The sequence below is a fragment of the Poecilia reticulata genome, chromosome 2 (genome assembly GCF_904066995.2).
Source record: "Poecilia reticulata chromosome 2, P_reticulata-male-v2, whole genome shotgun sequence".
In the NCBI taxonomy this organism is placed as follows: Eukaryota; Metazoa; Chordata; class Actinopteri; order Cyprinodontiformes; family Poeciliidae; genus Poecilia; species Poecilia reticulata.
Window position 1 is genome coordinate 40788728 of NC_088831.1, and position 20595 is coordinate 40809322.

At 42.8% G+C, this 20595-nt stretch overlaps 1 protein-coding gene across 25 annotated transcripts in view; it reads left to right on the forward strand.

The window, feature by feature from the left end:
* The window catches only part of LOC103461768 (titin-like), a 154451-nt gene that overhangs the window by 82467 nt on the left and 51389 nt on the right, over nt 1–20595 (forward strand). For all 25 annotated transcript variants that reach the window (XM_081604603.1, XM_081604606.1, XM_081604608.1 and 22 more), the window contains 42 exons: nt 10–312; nt 412–711; nt 880–998; nt 1081–1258; nt 1497–1781; nt 1880–2173; nt 2256–2555; nt 2635–2816; nt 3526–3655; nt 3759–3949; nt 4245–4674; nt 4901–5206; nt 5400–5584; nt 6055–6184; nt 6320–6471; nt 6546–6693; nt 6795–6960; nt 7253–7404; nt 7628–7924; nt 8969–9268; nt 9511–9825; nt 9904–10052; nt 10145–10295; nt 10385–10666; nt 10768–11070; nt 11192–11494; nt 11645–11926; nt 12014–12201; nt 12306–12417; nt 12502–12804; nt 12996–13304; nt 13434–13715; nt 13799–14098; nt 14272–14565; nt 14662–17631; nt 17722–18042; nt 18141–18425; nt 18555–18860; nt 18993–19156; nt 19362–19602; nt 19838–20113; nt 20210–20509. In XM_081604603.1, the coding sequence (XP_081460729.1) occupies nt 10–312; nt 412–711; nt 880–998; nt 1081–1258; nt 1497–1781; nt 1880–2173; nt 2256–2555; nt 2635–2816; nt 3526–3655; nt 3759–3949; nt 4245–4674; nt 4901–5206; nt 5400–5584; nt 6055–6184; nt 6320–6471; nt 6546–6693; nt 6795–6960; nt 7253–7404; nt 7628–7924; nt 8969–9268; nt 9511–9825; nt 9904–10052; nt 10145–10295; nt 10385–10666; nt 10768–11070; nt 11192–11494; nt 11645–11926; nt 12014–12201; nt 12306–12417; nt 12502–12804; nt 12996–13304; nt 13434–13715; nt 13799–14098; nt 14272–14565; nt 14662–17631; nt 17722–18042; nt 18141–18425; nt 18555–18860; nt 18993–19156; nt 19362–19602; nt 19838–20113; nt 20210–20509 (12984 nt within the window). The remainder of the gene's footprint in view (nt 1–9; nt 313–411; nt 712–879; nt 999–1080; nt 1259–1496; nt 1782–1879; nt 2174–2255; nt 2556–2634; nt 2817–3525; nt 3656–3758; nt 3950–4244; nt 4675–4900; nt 5207–5399; nt 5585–6054; nt 6185–6319; nt 6472–6545; nt 6694–6794; nt 6961–7252; nt 7405–7627; nt 7925–8968; nt 9269–9510; nt 9826–9903; nt 10053–10144; nt 10296–10384; nt 10667–10767; nt 11071–11191; nt 11495–11644; nt 11927–12013; nt 12202–12305; nt 12418–12501; nt 12805–12995; nt 13305–13433; nt 13716–13798; nt 14099–14271; nt 14566–14661; nt 17632–17721; nt 18043–18140; nt 18426–18554; nt 18861–18992; nt 19157–19361; nt 19603–19837; nt 20114–20209; nt 20510–20595) is intronic.

Consider the following 20595-nt stretch of genomic DNA (forward strand, 5'->3'; position numbering starts at 1 on the left):
GTTCAACAGACAAGCCTGGCCCTCCAATAAACTTCACCTTTGATGAGATCAGGAACACATCTGTCATCTGTAACTGGGAGCCTCCGGCGGATGATGGAGGCAGCGAGATTCTGAACTACATCCTTGAGAAGAAGGACAACAAGAATGATGAGATTGGCTGGATCACTATCACCTCCACCCTGAAGGGCACCAGTTTCCCTGTCACCAAACTCATCGAAGGGAAGGAATACATCTTCAGAGTAACAGCTGAGAACAAATATGGCTGCGGTTTGCCATGCATCTCTGATCCACTTGTCGCCAAGAACCAATTCAGTGAGTAAAAGCACAAAAATGTATTTATTTGATGCACAAATTAGACAGTAATATTTCAGTGACATTAATTGCATTACTAAACTCATCCTTCCCAATCAGATCCTCCTGATGCTCCCAACACTCCCAGAGTGCATGAGGTGACAGCAAGCTCCGCTCACATCTCCTGGCACGAGCCAAAGGACAACGGCAGCCCGATCCTGGGCTACTGGATTGAGAGGAAGGAGGTGAACAGCAAACACTGGACCAGAGTCAACCGGGCCCTCCTCAATTCTCTAGATGTGAAGGTCACCGGACTGATGGAGGGACTCACCTATATCTTCAGAGTATGCGCAGAAAACCTGGCAGGCCCCGGGCCCTTCAGTGAGCCCACTGAGCGCATTGTGGCCATGGACGCCATTCGTAAGTTCCTGTCACAACAATCAAGTGAAAATGTGGGAAAAGGATTTTGTGATAGTTTGAAAGTTTTTTTTTTTTTTCAGCTTGAGATATTGACTTTAGCAGATGTCAGACTGGTAATTTTTATATCATGTTTTTTGTTAAACAAGAATCCTGTCTGTGTTACCACAGTTCCTCCTGGGCCCCCCACTCCACGGGTTGTGGACACTGGCAATGATTCTGTCATCTTGGCCTGGAAGCCACCATTGTACAATGGTGGAGGCGAGATCCTGGGATACCACATTGAGAAGGTCCTTAACAATACCCAACTTTCTACATTTACAGCCTTTAATGTAATACTAAGGTCTTACATGCTGAACTTTGGTCATATAGGTTTTGGTCGGAGAGAAAGAATGGAGTCGCTGCACAGAGTTCAGGTGTAAAGAACTAACATTCACAGTGACGGGCCTCACTGAAGGAGCAGACTATTACTTCCGGGTCCTTGCTATTAATGATGCTGGCCCTGGAGCTCCTGGTCTCACTGAACCTGTAACCGTCAAAGAGCCACAAGGTATGATTTGTTCTCATATCACCACTGTAAATTAATGGCTGAAAACTGAATTTTATGTGGGTGTGTTATAGAGAATATTTTAAGGCATTGCTTTAATAATTCTTTGACTGAATTAGTTAAAAATCTATTTAAACTTTCTTGAAATTATTTCAATTCAAAGAGTTTTACAGTTGAGGTAAAATGTCAGAGCTTTTATAAACATTACTGTCATTTCTTCTTTACTGAACGTGTCCTACAGAAACTCCTGTCGTGGAATTTGATGACTCTGTGAAGAACGGCGTCATGATCAAGGCTGGTGACTCCCTGAGACTTCCTGCAGTGGTGACGGGCCGACCTCAGCCAGAGGTCAAATGGGCCAAAGACGAGGCAGAAATGGACAAAGAGAGAATGATTGTGGAGACGGAGGGCAAGAAGAGCACTCTGTTCATCAAGAAGGCTGTGAGGGCAGATCATGGAAAGTACCAGATCACTGGCACCAACAGCAGTGGCACCAAGACCGCAGAGACCAGAGTGGACGTTATGGGTCAGTAATTCAAAAGTATATCATGCAACATGTCAATATTCTTGCCATATTGGAAGGACAGTTAAAGCTGAAACTTATCTCCTTCTTTGTTTCTGAAGATGTCCCTGGACCAGTGGTTGACTTGAAGGCTGTCCTGGTGACTAAGAAGAACATTGTTCTCACCTGGTCAGACCCTCTGGACAACGGAGGCAGTGACATCATTGGCTACGAAGTGCTGAGGAAAGACACCAAGATGAAGCTGTTCCGTCAGCCCATTGAAATCGCGTCCTGTAAATGTGATGTTCAGGGCCTGCTGGGTGGTGAGGAGTACGACTTCAGAGTCATCGCCAGAAACAAGTACGGTGATGGCGCACCAGCAGATCTGGGACCCATCCTGGCTGAGGATCCTAAAGGTGAGATATTAATGCATGGCCTGGGACAAATCCTAATGGAAACTCAAAGAGGTACAGGTTTATACTCCATAAAATCTTCCAGGGACTCCATCTGCTCCTGAGAAACTGCACTACACTGACCGAAGCAAGTCCACTATTACTCTGGCTTGGCTGCCCCCTCGCACTGATGGCGGCAGCCCCATCAGGGGATACTACGTTGAGAAGATGAGATCAGATAGCACAGAGTACGAGGTGGCCAATCGCAAGATCTTTACAGAGTGCTGTGGAATCATTGAAAACCTCTCCGAGAACCAGGAGTACCAGTTCCGTGTTAAAGCTGCAAATGAAGTTGGAGAAGGCGATCCTTCCAAACCAATAACTGCCAAGATCCAGGACGATGAAGGTATGTACAAGAGTCAGGGAAGGTTGATTAAAAACTTTGAGACCAGCTTTGCTGATTTGTTGTTTGTTTTTGGCCACAGTTGCTCCAGTTATTTCAATTCTGAAGTATTTCAAGAGCAATGCAATCAATGTGAGGAAAGGAGCAGCCATAGACATCCCAGCAGAGGTGATTGGACTGCCTTTGCCAACATTCCAGTGGATGAAGGATGATGTGGTGATTGAGAATCCTGACGAGGAGAAGATGACCATGGAGTCAGAGGAGGTGAGGAGCAACTTGTGAAGTAGGGTTTTGATTAGTTGGTCTGTAACCAATAAGTGATAAATTCAAATTTGGATTGACGATGAATTTAACTGAAGGTTTGAGAAAAAAATGAAAAAAAATCTTTGCAGAACTTTACCTATGTCTTCACCATTATATATCAATAGTAAATCTGAAATTTTAGGAAACACAGAGAATCTGGCTCTTTGTCTTGTGGTGTACCTCAATGATCTGTACTTGGACCTCTTCAGTTAACTAGCTACCTCCTCCCTCATGGCAATATTTTGTGTAAATAGGGCACTGATTGAAATTGTTAAGCAGTTGATACATAGCTCTACCAGTTAACAAAACTCACTTACTTTCTCCCACTAACCTTCCTCTTTGATTGACTTCAAATTTTACTTCTCACACAACATTCTTAAGCTTAAAAGTAACTAACCAGGAGTTTTTCTTGTTGGTATCTAATCCACCCTGGAATAAACAACTTTTCCATTTTCATTTATAACTTCCCGGTTTTATCTTCACCTCACATTTTGAAAGCACTTAAATCTAAATTTATCTTGACTATTTTCCTTTGCCTTACAGTTGGAGCAATTGCAGGTTTCAGTAAAGAGTCAAGATATCAAGATGAATCTAAAGAAGCATTCAGTTGTGAGATGATGAGGTCACCCACCTGATCTCTAATCTCAGACTGTTGGTTCTTTTTTTCCAGGTGAACAGGACAACAATAAAGACAAAGATAGCTATCCCAGTGACCGTCCGACAGGACAAAGGAAACTACAAGCTGGTAGCTGAAAACTGTCATGGAAAAGCTCAGCATGTGATCGGAGTTGAAATCCTCGGTGAGAACCAGAACAGCTTTTCGTTAATCTGTTTCACAGTTTCAAGTTTGATGAAACTTCCATTTTGTTTTCCACACTAAGTAATCCAACCATGCATTTTCAGACCGCCCCCTTCCACCAAGGAATATTGTTGTGTCGGACATCAAAGCAGACTCTTGCTACCTGACTTGGGACGCTCCGGAGGACAACGGAGGCAGTGAGATAACCAACTATATTGTGGAGCGCAGAGATGCCAGCAAGAAGAAATCAGACTTTGACGTTCTGACCATCAATCAGATCGACAGAAGATATGGGGTTTGTTGATGCTGCTATCTTTTAAAGTCTATTATGTAGGAACATAATTGAAGATTAAAACATGTTGTAGAATTACAATCTCCTGAAATTGAGATAGTAAATTAGAGAGTGTATTGGTCTTAATATAAATATTGTGAAAATAACCTGAAATTCAACTTTACTTCATTTTCCATAATATGTTAGTTACCATGCAATAATATAATGAAGCCACATTGGTCAGACAATAGAGACACGTAATCTAACAAGTAATCAAAGAAACAAGTGTTTAACTTTTTATTGTGTTTTGGTGCATCAGGTCTACAAATTGATCTTGAATGGAATCTACCAATTCAGGATCAAAGCTGAAAACAAGTATGGTGTCAGTGATGGCTGTGATTCAGAAAAAGTCCAGCTTAGGGATCCGTTTGGCCTCCCTGGACCTCCACGTAACCCTAAAATCATAGCTGCAACAGCAACCACTATGACCGTCACCTGGGATCCCCCTCTGGACAATGGCGGCTCCACCATCCAGGGCTATTGGCTGGAGAAGAGGGAGCGTGGTGCCGTATACTGGGGTCGTGTTAACCGAGCTCCGGTCACCAAACCAGCGGTTAAGGGCCTGCAGTACACAGTGTTGAGGCTCATAGAAGGAACAGAGTACCAGTTCAGGATTGCGGCCTGCAACGCAGCAGGAGTCGGACCACACAGTGAACCCACTGAGTGCCGCTTCGCCACCGATCCATGCAGTGAGTGATTCTGTCATCCGGAATGGTTCTTTGCTCTTTTATAAACTTTTTAACTCCACAAACTATGTGACCCTTATTGTTTAGTCATCAACACTCAACAGATACTAGCTTGATTCTTTAATTTTTAAATAAACTGCGTAACCTCGAGACAGAATTGCAAACAGAATATTATTAGCTTTTCTATAAAGCAGAAAGACATTTAGTCCTTCTTTCTCCTGTTCCTCAGATCCTCCAAGCCCACCTGGCAGCCCAGAGGTTAAAGATAAGACCAAGAGTAGCATCACACTCACCTGGACTCCTCCAGAAAGAGATGGTGGAAGCCCAATCAAGGGTTACATTGTTGAGGTTCACGAGGAGGGCTCTCCAGATTGGAGAAGAGTCAACCCAGCCGACAAGCTCCACCCATCCACTGAAATTACCGTCCCTGACCTGAAAGAGGGCAAGAAGTGCAAGTTCAGGATTTATGCAGTGAACGCCGCAGGAAACTCAGAGCCTGCTAGGACAGGCGATATCCTGGTTCAGGACATCCTGAGTAAGAAATGTTCACATTAGTCAGACTTTTAGACTTATATGATTTAATGTATGTAGTGTATGAAACTACCTGCAGTTATTTTTATCATTCCTTCTCTGAACTATGCAGCTAGAAAGAACATTTTATTGTAACATGATACCAAAAACTGAACTTCCTCCATTCCACTGAACATGTTTAATGTCATGTTCTGCAGTCGAACCCACAGTGACTCTGGATGTGAGTGCTCACGACCTGCTGAACTGCAGAGCAGGAACCACCGTCAGAATCCCTGCCACCATAAAAGGACGACCCATTCCCAAAGTCACCTGGACCTTCGTTGATGGAACTGCCGAGACTGAAAAGAAGAACGACCTTCACACACTGCCCATTGACTCAGAGGTCATATTTCAGAAATATCAACAGATTAGCCTTTATTGCACAGCTGACTTATTGTTTGCAAATGAAAAGTGGTTCTCAAAATTATTTTACCAAGTAACACAAATAAAAAAAATAATTAAACGTATGAATTATTCGTAGTAATTCTGACAGAACTATTTTGGGTTATTAATTAAGACATGCCTTAATTAGGCATGTCTTACAAGTTAAAATAAAAATATTCTTGTGTATCCATCTTTAGAGGTTTAAAGCACTCTTAAATGAAGCATTCACACGTGTGAATCCATATCAGGTCAGACATGTGATCCATCAGGTCACCGTTGTTTGCCTATTGAAGGGTCCATAAAGGTTTCAGGGAGGGTTGTCATGAGTCCATAACAAAACAACAAAAAAAGAAAATATTATAATAATGGATTCATGCCTTTCATGAATCAGTGAGTTATATTTTTCTCCATATTGCTGTTTTATTTTAGGTCCATTCTACTGACACAACGTCATTGGTGGTGATCCCAGAAAGCAAGCTGAGCCACACCGGTCGATTCATCCTCAACGCAGAGAGTCCAGCTGGACACAAAGTACTCAAAGTCAGAGTCAATGTGCTCGGTATGTAGAGGCATGGTGTTATTTTACAAGATTTCTAAAGGAATGTTAATTAAAAATAAAATAAAACCCATATATATAACATCGATATGTTAAGGTGGATAATTTATTGTTCCCAACCCTTTCATTGATCTGCAGACCTCCCTGGACCTGTTAGAAATCTGAAGGTGAGTGACGTGACCAGAGGAACCTGCAGACTCACCTGGAAGCCTCCAGAAAGCGACGGAGGAGAGAGAGTGAAGAGCTACTTTATTGAGAAGAAAACTGTGGAAGGCAAAGCCTGGACCAAGGTAAAAACTTTGGCCTTCAACTCATTCATCACAAACAACGTGGGCAAAAGTTCACCCTGACTTTGTTATTTTAGGTAAACCCAACCTGTGCTACCCAGTCTCTGGTGGTTCCAGACCTCATTCATGGTGAGGAGTACATTTTCCGTGTCAAAGCTGAAAACCGCTTTGGCTTTGGCCCATTTGTCGAGACTCCTGAAGGAACCAAAGCTAAAGATCCCATCCGTATGTCTAGATTTTCTTCATTTAGTTTTTTAAACTTCTCAGTAAGATTCCAGGCAAACACTCTTACTCTGAGCTCATTTTAAAATCATTTGTATATGCAGATCCTCCGGATCCTCCAACAAGGCTCAAGATCCACAACATAAGAAAGGGCACTCTCACTTTGACCTGGAAGGCTCCGAAGAACGACGGAGGTTCGCCAGTCACGCACTACAGCGTCGACCTTCTCTGCTGGGATTCCAGCGGTGCCCAAAAGGAATCTTGGAGGAGGTAAAGCTTTACTTCTCTGTTTATGCAGACTAACCATATGAATCAAATCCTGTCGGATTCAAATTCTAACCTTACTATTATGGATCACATCAAATATTTAACTTTTGAGGCTTTCAGTTGCTTTGATGAAGAACTAAAATATGAAAATTTCAGGAAAACAGCCTTTAAAAGATCACTGAACTTTAATTGAGCTAGATAACAACTTCGGTGTATTGCAGGTTTTTTGTTTGTTTGAATTTGATTGGTGATTTGTTGTCAGCTACTGTTTAACGTTTATTGTTGTATCTCTTAGATGCAACAGGAGAGATGTCGACACCACAAACTTCAAGGTGGAGGACCTGACAGAGGGAGATGAGTATGAGTTCAGAGTGACGGCTAACAATGAGGCCGGACCCAGCCGACCATCAACCACTGCTGGACCCGTCATCATCCAGGACCAGACCTGTATGCACAACACTTTGAGTAGTTCAGTTAAAGAAATGTGGGACCTAGGTCTAACATCTAACTAAAATTATATTTTGCTCTATGTAGATAAATTGTAGATACACAATGTCATGGTTAAATACACTTTTGCTTTTTATTTTTAGGGTCTGTATCAACACAGAACTTTAAAAGTAATACCAAGCGAGTTTCTTCAAGAATAAGTCACAAACATTTTTTTTTTCAGGTGCTCCATCCATTGAGCTGGAGGAGTTCATGGAGGTGGAGCAGGGCTCTGACATCAGCATTGTGGCCAAGCTTCGTGGCTGTCCCTTCCCAACACTCACCTGGTACAAGGCACCTCCCCACAAGCCTGACGACAAGGTCGAGGTCCAGTACGACGAGCACATCAACAAGATTGTGTCAGATGACAGCTGCACGCTGCTCATCCAGCAGGGCAAACGCCACGACACTGGGCTGTACACTCTAGTGGCCTCCAACAGTCTTGGCAAAGCATCCAAGGAAATGAGGCTCAACGTTCTCGGTAAGGACACATCTAACTAACTGAACTGCAGAAGTAATTGGGATTTATTGCAGTCCCCTTAAAAGTATCTTTCATTTATTTATTTTTATTTATCTTCGTGATTAAGTTTTATACTCGGAGTGTTTTCTTATTTATATATCCATTCATTCCATTCATTTGTGCCTTTGAAGCACTTCTAACTAATACATGATACATGATACATATCATGTATTAGTAGACTATCAGTTTTGTGCACCAATAAGTTAGTTTTAGGTAAGGCCAACAACAACAAAGACTAAAAAAATGATATGTAGATGGAACATTTTAGGCCTTTCTTTAAGCAAAAAACAGATTCAAATTCCAAGTGTTACCGTTGCAAAAGGAGTAGTATTTCTGAACAATTTCCAAATTATTATAAAATAAATATACAAAATAAAATGCAATGGTATTCTTACAAAAAGCTAAATAAAATAAATAAAAATAAAAGTATTATATATATGCAAAAATATATATATGTAAGCACAAAATGTTAATCTATTACTTTTATGAAGAAGAGATGTAATACTTACACAAACCAAGAATACTAAGACAGTACAGTCAAATTTTATAATTATCACACAGTAAACATGGCAGCAAGCAGGCAAAGACATACACCAGTCATTAATGGTGTGATTATTTCCTGTTTTAGCATTTCAGGCATACCATATTGAGAAAATAATTGCTTACATGAACTGTGGCATATTTGCTTCATAAGAAGGGTATTGGAAGATAGCATCTTAACTGTGCAATTGACTATTAAATCAAAACTGCATCCAGCACCAAAGTAGGCAGGTAACATTGATGTAATACTAACCCATATTTGTTCTTCAAACCTTTGGATCATATGAATGTCGGTGGTTTGTGTGCATCTATCATGAACAAGTAGTTATTGCTATAAATATATGATATTTATTATTTTACAGGTCTAAAAATGAAAAGCGTGATTAAAAAGGGTCTTGAGGGTAGTAGCCATGGATATTCAGTGTTTTTCTTTAATTTGTTTTTGGGGGGGTTTTGTGCTTGCAGGTCGTCCTGGTCCTCCCTCAGCTCCTATTAAGTTTGAAGAAATTGGCGCAGAGAAGATTACTCTGTCCTGGCTACCACCAAAGGATGATGGTGGCTCTAAAATCACAAACTATGTCATCTGGAGGCGTGTGGCCAATAGGAAGACCTGGGTACCTGTGACAAACGAGCCCAAGGACCGAATCTGGACGGTGGAGCACCTCATGGAGGGGCATGAATATGTCTTCCGCATCATGGCACAGAATAAGTATGGAGTTGGCGAGCCGCTGGACAGTGACCCTGAGGTTGCCCGAAACCGTTGCAGTAAGTTTCAATTTCTGGTAATGATTTAATCAAATAATTTGTTACCTTTCCAGCTGTAGAACATGAAAAAGAGTAAGCCGATATATCTACATTAACCACTTCATTCATGTTCTGAATTGTGGTTAAAATACTGACATAAACTGTGAACTGATTCTACAAAAAAACTGTTTAACGATTCTTATTTCTGGAGTGAGTTAGACCAATAATGATGTTATTTCTTGGTTATTTCTGTTCATGTTCAGCTGTTCCTGGTCAGTGTGAGAAGCCAACAGTAACCAACATCACCATGGATTCAATGACCGTCAACTGGGAGGAGCCTGAGGATGATGGCGGCACCCCGATCACTGGCTACTGGCTGGAGCGCAAAGAGACCACAGGCAAACGTTGGGCTCGTGTTTCCAGGGACCCTCTCCGTCCCATGGGCCTTGGCGAGTCCTTCGTAGTGAGTGGACTTGTTGAGGGGTCTCAGTATTTATTCAGAGTTTCTGCCATCAATGCTGCGGGTCCAGGACTTGCTAGTCCTCCAACAGACCCTATCTTTGCCAGAGACCCTATCTGTGAGTATCATGCATGTTTATGAAACATTTAAAGCACACAGACCAGGTTAGTAACCAGCTATCTGTTGCTCTGTGAAGCTCCCCCATCTCCTCCGACCCCGAAGGTTTCTGATTGGACGAAATCCACAGTAGATCTCGAGTGGATTCCGCCCTTAAAAGATGGAGGATCCAAGATAATCGGCTACTGGGTGGAGTACAAGGAGGAGGGCACTGAGGCCTGGGTTAAGGTGAGAAAAAATGGTTACTTAGTCTAAACATGATGATTATGATTATAGCGTAATTTATATAAATTTGCATGAATTTGCATATTATTTTCCAGGCTAAGGAAACTGAAATCCGAGGGACACGTTTTGTGATCAGTGGTCTAAAGACAGGTGGTCAGTACAGGTTCAGGGTGATTGCCTTCAATGCTGCTGGTAACGGTGAGCCAGGTGAAGTCCCAGAGGTGCTTGAGGTCAACGACAGAGCCAGTAAGTTAAACATTGATCATAAATGGGCACCATAAAGACTGAAACTGGGTGTAGCAGACAGGCAGTAATGAGAGCCTTCTTCCTTCAAGTTGCTCCTGAGGTGGATCTGGATGCCTCGATTAAGGAGAGGATGGTGGTCCATGCGGGTGGTGTGATCCGTCTGATTGCCTATGTGTCAGGGCAGCCGACACCTGAGGTCACCTGGACCAGAGATGGTGCTGGACTGCCACCAGAAGCTAAAGTGGAGACCACCGCCATCAGCTCTTCACTGGTCATCAAGCCCTGTACAAGAAAACACCTTGGTTTTTATACCCTGACCGCCAAGAATGCCAGTGGGGAGAAAACAAAGAATGTCACGGTAGAAGTCCTAGGTGAGTGATAGTTTCATGATAAATGATAAAAATTTGTATATATAAAACACCTGTTTGATTTTATTTTATTTTTTCACGAATTCTATTTTGTTTTAACTTAGATGTTCCCGGACCTGTTGGCATCCCATTTCTGGTTGAAAACCTGAGCATCGACTCCTGCAAGCTCAGCTGGTTCTTCCCTGAAAATGATGGAGGTTCACCGATCAGCAACTACATCATTGAGAAACGTGAAGCTGAGCGTAAAGCCTGGACATCACTGTCCTATAGTGCCAGCAGGCAGAATGCCATTGCTCGCAATCTCACCCTCGGAAAGGCCTTCTTTTTCAGAGTGGCCGCCGAGAACGCCATTGGCATTGGACCTTTTGTCGAGACAGCAGCTGAGATTGTTATCAAGGAGCCGATGAGTGAGCAAAAAAAACTTTTATGTTCGCTTTAAATAAAGGGGTTTGGTAGATGGTAGTAATGGGACTACTTACTGTAAAAACCCTACTTTCCATGTTAAAACATGTTTTCATCTTTTTTAAGGTGTACCGGACCGTCCTGAAGAACTGGAAGTCACTAAGGTTACCAAAAATTTGATCAGCGTCACTTGGAAAGCGCCCAAATATGACGGTGGCTCTGAGATTACCATGTACATTCTTGAAGCACGTATGATTGGCAAAGACAAGTTCACCAGACTTACCAAAGACAAGTTGATGGACATGAAGTTCACATACGATGGTCTCAGAGAGGGAGACACCTATGAGTTCAGGGTGATTGCCGTAAATGAAGTTGGACAGAGTAAACCATCATTCTGCACTAAACCAATCACTTGCAAGGATGCACTCGGTGAGTCATTTTCCAAACTTTAATTCAGCTGTTAATCAATAGCAAAGGAAATCAGAGTAGCTTCAGATTTAAAGTTTAACATTTGAGGGTCCGAATTTAACCATTTTAAATTCCAAAACACACAGGAAATTATTTTTTGTGTATTTGCAGAACCACCAACCATTGAGTTGGACTTCCGTGATAAGATCATTATACGTGTGGGAGAGAGCTGCCTACTTCAGGGACGCTACACAGGCAAACCAGCTCCATCCATTGTTTGGTACAGAGATGACGAGGAGCTGAAGGCTGACAAACACGTAGTATTCAAGAACACTCCAACCATGCTGTCGCTTGGCCTGGTGAAGGCAGAGCGACAGCACAGTGGCAGATATGTGGTGGTTGTGGAAAACAGCACCGGATCCAGGAAGGGCGTCTGCAACGTCACGGTCGTAGGTATGTAGTATGTTGAAAAAACTTGTGCCAAGACAAGCAGAAATAATCATGAGTGCTAACTATTTTGCTGTTTCTTTATCCAATCAGATCGTCCAACTCCTCCTGTTGGCCCTGTGGTGTTTGAGGAGGTGCACAGGGAATACATGGTTATCTCCTGGAAGCCTCCTCTGGACAATGGAGGTGTTGAGGTCTCAAATTACATAATTGAGAAGAGAGATGTCAACAGAGAGATCTGGACCACAGTAACATCTGCCTCAACCAAGACCACATGCAAGGTAGTTTTGGTTCACTTATTCATGTTATCTCAAGATCTTCAGACCTCCACCTGATGGAGATTGGCAAAGCTTACAGATGATTTAAATATGATTTATGTTCTCAGATTCCAAAACTAACTGAAGGCAGGGAGTACATCATGAGAATATCTGCAGAGAATATGTACGGTATCAGCGATGCTCTGGAGTCTGAGGAGATGAAAGCTAAAGATTTGTTCAGTACGTTTTCCCTATCATGTTAAAGATCCAATAAATTATATGTCCAAATAACTGTATATATGTCATAATTTTTCCAAAATAAAGGAGTCCCTGAAGCCCCCGAAATGCCAACAGTCAGAGAGGTATATGGTACCAATGCTTTGGTTCTGTGGAACCGGCCACGTGATGGAGGTAAACCCATCACCAACTACATCCTGGAAAAGAAGGAGCCTGGAGCCAAGAGGTGGTCAAGAGTCACCAGAGACCCACTGTACCCAGCCACTCAGTATCGTGTCCAGGACTTGGTTGAGGGCTGCGAGTACGAATTCAGGGTGATGGCTGAGAATGAGTTGGGAACTGGAGATCCTAGTCCCCCCTCCAAACCAATCCTTGCCAAGGATCCCATTGGTCAGTGTAATGCTTCTTAACTCTTTTTTGCTGCTTCAAATTTGAATTTCATGATGTTTTGTTGTGTTTTTGTATTTTAGAAAAAGGCCAAAATTATCAAAATGTTTATACGTATTATGTTTCTAGGTAAAAATTTTATGATTTTCAGTGTTATGCTTGCTTCCTCTAATCTGAGCACTATCCCCTCACAGTGCGTCCAAGTCCTCCAGTTACCCCTGAAGCTTATGATAAGACCAAAGATTCAGTCAGTCTGAAATGGCAGATGCCACGTCACGATGGAAAAGGGCGAATCTTTGGCTACCTTGTGGAGTATCAGAGTCCTGGTGCCGTAGAGTGGATTCAGGCCAACACGACTCCAGAGCAGTGTCCTGACCTCCATTATGTGGTGACAGGTCTGACTGATGGACAGGAGTATTCCTTCAGGATCTTTACAGTAAATGCAGCAGGAAAATCCGACCCTGCCTTTGTCAAACAGACCATCAAAGTCCATGACAGGCTAGGTAAGGAGATCATTTAAGAACAAAAAGCGTTTTTGCCTCATATTGAACAACTTGACATTTTTCTGTTATTGGCTTTTTTGTCCCAATAATCATAACAACCAGTTTGCTTTTCCATTTATGTTTCCACAGAGGAGCCAGAGTTACTCTTGGATGCCAACATGGCTCGTGACCACTTAGCCATGCTGGGCACTGATATCACACTTAGTGCCACAATTAAGGGTGTGCCGACACCAACAGTCTCCTGGAAGAAGAATGATGGAGATGTTCCTTCTCACATCACTGTTGCAGTTACGGCCACTGGTAGCAAAGTCTTCATTCCCAAGTGTGTCCGTGCAGATTCTGGCAACTACACTATTACAGTTGAGAATGCTGGTGGAAAGAAATCTGCGACCGTTGCCGTGCTTGTGCTGAGTAAGTGAAATGTAAACTAAAGCAAATTTGCTTAACTTCTGAAATTTGAATTATGTGAATGATTAACACATTGTTTCCATCAGATAAGCCTTCTCCTCCAAGAGATCTTGTGGTGTCTGAGGTGACCAGTGAGTCTGCTTATCTGACATGGAAGGCTCCAGAGGACAATGGCGGTGCAGTCATCTCCCATTATGTCGTGCAAAAGAAGGATGTGGCTGCAGATCAATGGGTACCAGTTGCTCCAGCCAATAAGAAGCTTAGTCTTATGGCGATGTACCTGATGGAGGGAATCCAGTACTTATTTAGGGTGGCTGCTGAAAACCAGTTTGGCAGGAGTGACTTTGTCGTGACCAAGACACCTGTCAAGGCTGTTGATCCTCTTTGTGAGTAAAGGTTATGTAACATTATTGCTGTCTAATTATATATTCAGCAAGACATAAATCATTATTATAACATGGTATTTCCAGAAAATGGTTGGCTATTTAAACATTTGTTATGATTTTTTTAAATACATAAATGATCAGAAATTAATTTTGCTTTTGTTAACATCTTTAAGATCCACCTGGCCCACCCAAAAACCTCCACCATACTGATGCAGACAAGACAGAGGTGTGGTTGGCCTGGCAATGGCCCGATCGCACTGGTGGAAGTGAAATTACTGGGTTCATTGTAGAACACCAAGAAGAGGGCCAAACTGACTGGGTTACCTTCAAAACTGTGAGCAACAACCATAGCCATGTAACAGGTCTGGTTGAAGGCAAGACTTACCGCTTCAGGGTCAAAGCTCAGAATGCTATTGGTGTTAGCCGCCCTGACACCAGTATCCCTATTACTTGTCAGGAGAAGACATGTAAGACACATTGAGTATTTCTCACAACAATCTCTTTCATGTGCTTAGATAGATCTTAAAAACATAATACATTGTTGGTGTTTTCTTCTCTTTTAGTACCACCTACTATTGAAGTTGATGTGAAGCTTATTGAGGGTCTCGTAGTCAAAGCTGGCAGTACTATTACTCTACCAGCTAAGATGACAGGAATCCCTCTTCCCACTGCCAAATGGATTAGTGATGGCAAGGAGATCACTCCCGAGGGCCGACTTAAAATTGAGTCTGCTGAATCTTCAACCACCCTAAGCATCACAGAGTGCCAGAGAGGAGATACTGGAGAGTACATAGTCACTGTGTCAAATCCTGCAGGTAGTAAGACCGCTGCCCTACATGTCACTGTATTGGATCTACCAGGACCACCAATCGGACCCATCAATATCTTGGAGGTCACCCCAGATCATATGATGATACAGTGGAGGGCACCTAAAGATGATGGTGGCACACCTATCACTAACTATGTGGTAGAAAAGAAGGATGTCAAGAAGCCATGGGAGCCCTGGTCAGTGGTTAGCTCTAGTGGCACCAGTACAAAGGCCAAGGTGACAAGGTTGGAGAAAGGTCGTGAGTACATTGTCAGGGTTCGAGCAGAGAACAAGATTGGGATTGGTGCTAGTCTTGAAAGTCCTCCTACTATTGCCAAGCATATGTTTAATCCTCCTGGACCTCCAGGCTTTCCTGAGTGTTCTGATATCACAGAAAACGCTGTAACAGTGGAATGGGCCCTGCCTGACCATGATGGAGGCAGCCCCATTAGTGGCTATGTTGTTGAACGCAGGGAGATGACAGGAAAGTGGATTCGTGTGAATAAAACCCCTGTGCTAGACCTAAGATACAGAGTCTCTGGTCTGTTTGAAGGCAATAGCTATGAATTCCGAGTGTTTGCTGAGAATATTGCTGGCATCAGTGAGCCTTCACTCACATCTGACCCAATTAAAGCCACCCGTGCCATCACAAAACCTGGACCTCCTGGTAACCCCAAGCTTAAGGATTGGAGTAAATGTTATGCAGACATCTGCTGGACCAAACCCACAAGAGATGGAGGGAGTCCAATTCTGGGCTATGTCATTGAGATTCAGAAGTCTGGATCTGCCCAGTGGGACAGAATCAACAAGGATCTAATCAAGATCTGTGCTTATAGAGTGCCTGGGTTGATTGAAGGAATGGAGTACAGAATACGTATCAGAGCTACAAACAAGATTGGAGACAGTGAACCCCGGGAGGTACCCGAGACTGTTTTGGCAAAAGACATCCTGGTGCCTCCTGAAGTTGTGGTTGATGTCTCCTGTCGTGACTCTGTGACAGTCAGAGCAGGACAGATAATAAGTTTGATTACTAGAGTAAAAGGCAGACCAGATCCAGAGATCACATGGACCAAGGATGCCAGAGCCTTGTCTCAAGAAAAGCGCCTTGAAATGAATAACAACTACCCTGTTTGTGAACTAATTATCAGTGATTCTGTCAGGTCAGATTATGGAAAATATGGTATTGTTGCAAAGAACAGCAGTGGACAGGCTCAGGCCACTATTTTGGTCAATGTCTTGGATACACCAGGAGCTTGTCAAAATTTGAAAGTGGCTTATGTGACAAAGAAATCTTGCATGGTCTCCTGGGAAAACCCTGAAGACAATGGAGGAACAGAGATTATTCAGTATACAATTGAATGCCGTCAGCCAAGTCAAAGAGGGTGGACAGTGGTCTCCAATGACTGGACCAAGCGCTTGATAAAGGCTCCTCTTACTGAGGGCTGTGAATACTTCTTCCGTGTGAGTGCTGAAAATAAGATAGGAGTTGGTCCATCCACAGAGACAAAGTCACCTGTCTTGGCAGTTGATCCTATTGAAAGCCCTGGGGAACCCATAGATTTCCACATATCTGAGATCGGAAAGACCTTCTGCTTCTTGAAGTGGAAGAAACCTGATTACGATGGTGGTAGTAGAAACATAGCTTATCATATTGAAAAGAAACCAAAAGAAGCTGAAGAGTGGGAGAGGCTTCACAAGGGTGCTATCAAGGAGACCTACTTCATGGCAGACAGGTGTATTGAAAATCAAATCTATCAGTTCAGAGTTCAGACTAAAAATGAGGGAGGCGAAAGTAATTGGGTGACAACAGGAGAAGTGCTAGTTAAGGAACAGCTGGTAGTGCCTGAGGTTAAGATTAAACTGGATGGAACCCTTGTTGTTAGAGCAGGAGATTCTTTTGCAGTAGAAGCAATAGTCAAGGGCAAACCTCAGCCAGATGTCAAATGGACAAAGGATGAGACCACAGAGGAGATTAAGAAAGGCCCCAGACTGCAACTTGAAACTGGTGCAGACTTTTCCAAAATGTTGATTACTGGTGCTAGACGCACAGACAGTGGCAAATATGTTGTCACAGCCTCCAACAGTGCAGGAACCAGCTCCGCTAAATGCACAATTAATGTATTAGACAGACCTGGTCCCATCAGGGACCTCAAGGTGTCTGATATCACCATTGACAGGTGCAACTTGGCCTGGGAAGTTCCTGAAGATGATGGTGGCTGTGATATTTACAACTACATCATCGAGAAATGTGAGACAAAGAGAGGGGTTTGGTCTGTACATTCTAATGCTGTCATTACCAATAAAGCGAAAGTAACACGACTTATTGAGGGTAATGAGTACATCTTCAGGGTTCGAGCTGAGAATAAAATGGGCCCTGGACCTGCAGTTCAGAGTGAGGCTATTGTTGCTGGCACGCAGTTCAGTGTACCTGATGCCCCTGAAGCACCAGAGGTCACCAAGATCGGAAAAGAGGAGATGACTGTACAATGGTCAGAGCCTGACAGAGATGGAGGAAAACCAATCATAGGCTATCTTCTGGAGAAGAGAGAGGAGCATGCAGTCAGGTGGTCCCCTGTCAACAAGGATCCAGTCCCTGGAACTCGTTTCACAGTCACTGGACTATTACCTCTCCATGATTACCAGTATAGAGTTAAAGCTGTGAATGAAATTGGTGTTGGTACTCCAAGTAAGGCTTCTCGTGCCATCACTGCAAAGGATGCAGTTGGTAAGTGCCTCAAAATAATGTGTTATATATGCAATGTTTTTTTTCCATAACCAAGTCCACTGCCTCATACTTCATTATATGCACTTACAGAGCCTCCTGCACCACCTACCAACTTAAAGGTTGTGGACAGCACAAAATCCACAATTACCCTGAGCTGGACGAAGCCTGTGTCTGATGGGGGAGCCCCTCTCATTGGCTATGTTGTGGAAATGAGGGCACAGGGGAGTGCAAAGAAAGGAGATGATGGTTGGAAGAGATGCAATGTGGCAGCACAACTTATTGTGTGCGAGTTTACAGTCACAAGTCTAGATGAGAATCTAGTTTATGAATTCAGGGTGTCTGCTCAAAACCAAGTGGGCATGAGCCTGCCCTGTAATCTGGAGGGTGCTGTGATTCCAAGGGAAATTTTAGGTAATGAACACTGTATGGAGTTTGTAACAAGGTTTACACAAAAAACCAAAGCTGGATTTCATGTTCATATTTAACAAAAATAACTGTTTATCCAACAGAGGCACCAGAGATTGACTTGGATGCCAACCTGAAGGAGGGCCTCACAGTTCGTGCTGGTTGTCCCATTAGACTTTGCGCCACCATCAGAGGGCGACCACATCCAACAGTCACTTGGAGAAGAATGGGTATTGACAACGTTATTAGGAAGGGGAAAGTTGACCTCATCGACACAATGACCTTCCTGGTCATTCCTGACAGCACACGTGATGACTCTGGGAAATATTGCCTGACTCTACAGAGCCATGCAGGAGAAAAAGCTGTGTTTGTCAATGTTAAAGTTCTTGGTAGGTTTTTTAGTAGTAGATTTTACTGCCTGAAAACTATAAATATGCTTTTCCAAGCATCCAGAAAAGAAGATCCAACTGAAGGGTAACAAAAATAATAATAAACTGCAATGTCATTTTTCCATATAGATACTCCTGGACCAGTGCTAAATCTTGAAGGTACGGACATTAAGCAGACCTCAGTCATGTTGTCTTGGAATCCTCCAGAGGTCACTGGTGGCAGTGAGGTGACACACTACATAGTTGAAAAGCGAGAGATTGACCGCAAGACATGGGCAACTGTCAAGACTGAAGTTCAGCCAGATAAGATTCCTCTCAAAATCAGTGGTCTGATACCTGGCACTGAATACTACTTTAGAGTCATAGCTGTCAATGAGTATGGTGCTGGAGTTCCCAAAGTGACACCTACTTCCTACCTGGCTTCCGATCCTGTCAGTAAGTATCATTCAATAATCAGAACTTCACAAGAGAAATGACATTTCATTTAGAATCAAAGATTAGCTCTATCTTTATATACCTTTTCATTAGAAATTAGAACATATTCACACATTGAACTCATTTTTTTAGGCAAACCAGACCCTTGCCAGAAGATTGAAATTCTGGAGATAACCAAGAACAGTGCAATGATTGGCTGGGTGAAGCCTGAAAGAGATGGTGGTGCCAAAATTGATGGCTATGTCATTGAATACATTGAAGTCAAACCTCCACCGGAGAAACCAGTCCCTGTTGAGGTTTGTAACCAAACTGTTGTTTTGCTGCATTTATCAGTTAGATAATTCAGAATGTTGAAATATAAGTTTCAACAATTACACTGGATATACCCAATCATACTGTTATCTTTACAGATATATGATTTTGGAATTCAGACTATATGTACATATTGAGAAATTTACTAATTAATATGTTCTTATTGTTGTTCCTACTACTCAACTACAGGTGGTTGAAGGAGAGGGAGTTCCTCCACCACCTCCACCTCCACCAGTAGTAGAGGAGGAAGAAGAAGCTGAACCAGAAAAAGAAGTGTGGAATGCCTACACAACAGTTAAAGGTTTATCAGTCAGTGTCAGTGGCCTGAAGGAGGGAAAAAGGTACAAGTTCAGAGTGGCTGCCAAGAACATCATGGGGATGAGTTCTTTCACTGAGACTAGAGAGCCGTCCGAGATCAAGGAACAGATGAGTATGTTTAGATGCATGCCGATTGTTTTTAGGATTGTCTTTCTACAGTTTATCCTTTTAATAGCACCATGTGTTTCACAGCCTTATTATTTTAAAATTGACTGTTATTAAAAGAGCAAAGGAACTCAGTTCAAAGATTCAACATGACCACAGTTTGATATTAAGAATGTCTGTGTCTAGATTGACTATTTAAAAAAAATAATGATAATCAGCCAATTTTGTTTTTGGAACCACAGTTGAGCCAAAGATCGTTATGCCAGAGACTGCAAGTGCTAGAGCTGGAGCCAAGCTTAGAGTGGAGGCACTGGTTTCAGGAAAACCTGTTCCGACATGCAAGTGGATACGTGGTGAGAAAGCAGTGGTCCCATCCAGTCGCTTGGCTGTGCATCAGTCGGGCAACTTGTGTGTCCTGATCATCAAAGATGTGACAAGGAGTGACAGTGGAGATTATAGTCTTGTTGCTGAGAACAGCACTGGACAAATTTCCCAGGCAATAAAGATCATCATTAGAGGTGCGTAATACTATGTTTTAATTTCTGAAGAAAAAATATGTTACACATCTTTCATCTGACCAACAGCAAAATGACTTGGTAAACTGTATATTTCAGACATCCCTGGTCCCCCCGAAGGCCCTGTGGAGATCAGTGACATTGATTCTGATGCTTGCTCTCTGTCTTGGAACAAACCTCTGGAGGATGGCGGCAGCAATATCACAAACTATGTCATTGAAAAATGTGATGTGGCCAGAGGCGATTGGGTGACAGCCCTTTCCTCCTGCGCAAAAACCAGTTGTAGATTGGGAAAACTTATTCCTGGAAAAGAATATGCATTCCGCATCCGTGCTGAAAACCGTTATGGTGTGTCAGACTCCCTTCAATCAGACAGAATGGTTGCAAAGTTTCCTTTTGGTAAGTGTGGGTAAAATATGTCCAAGACTGAAGCCTGGTTGGCCTTGGATGCTAGTTAATAGAAATTCAATAACAAAGAGAGTGTA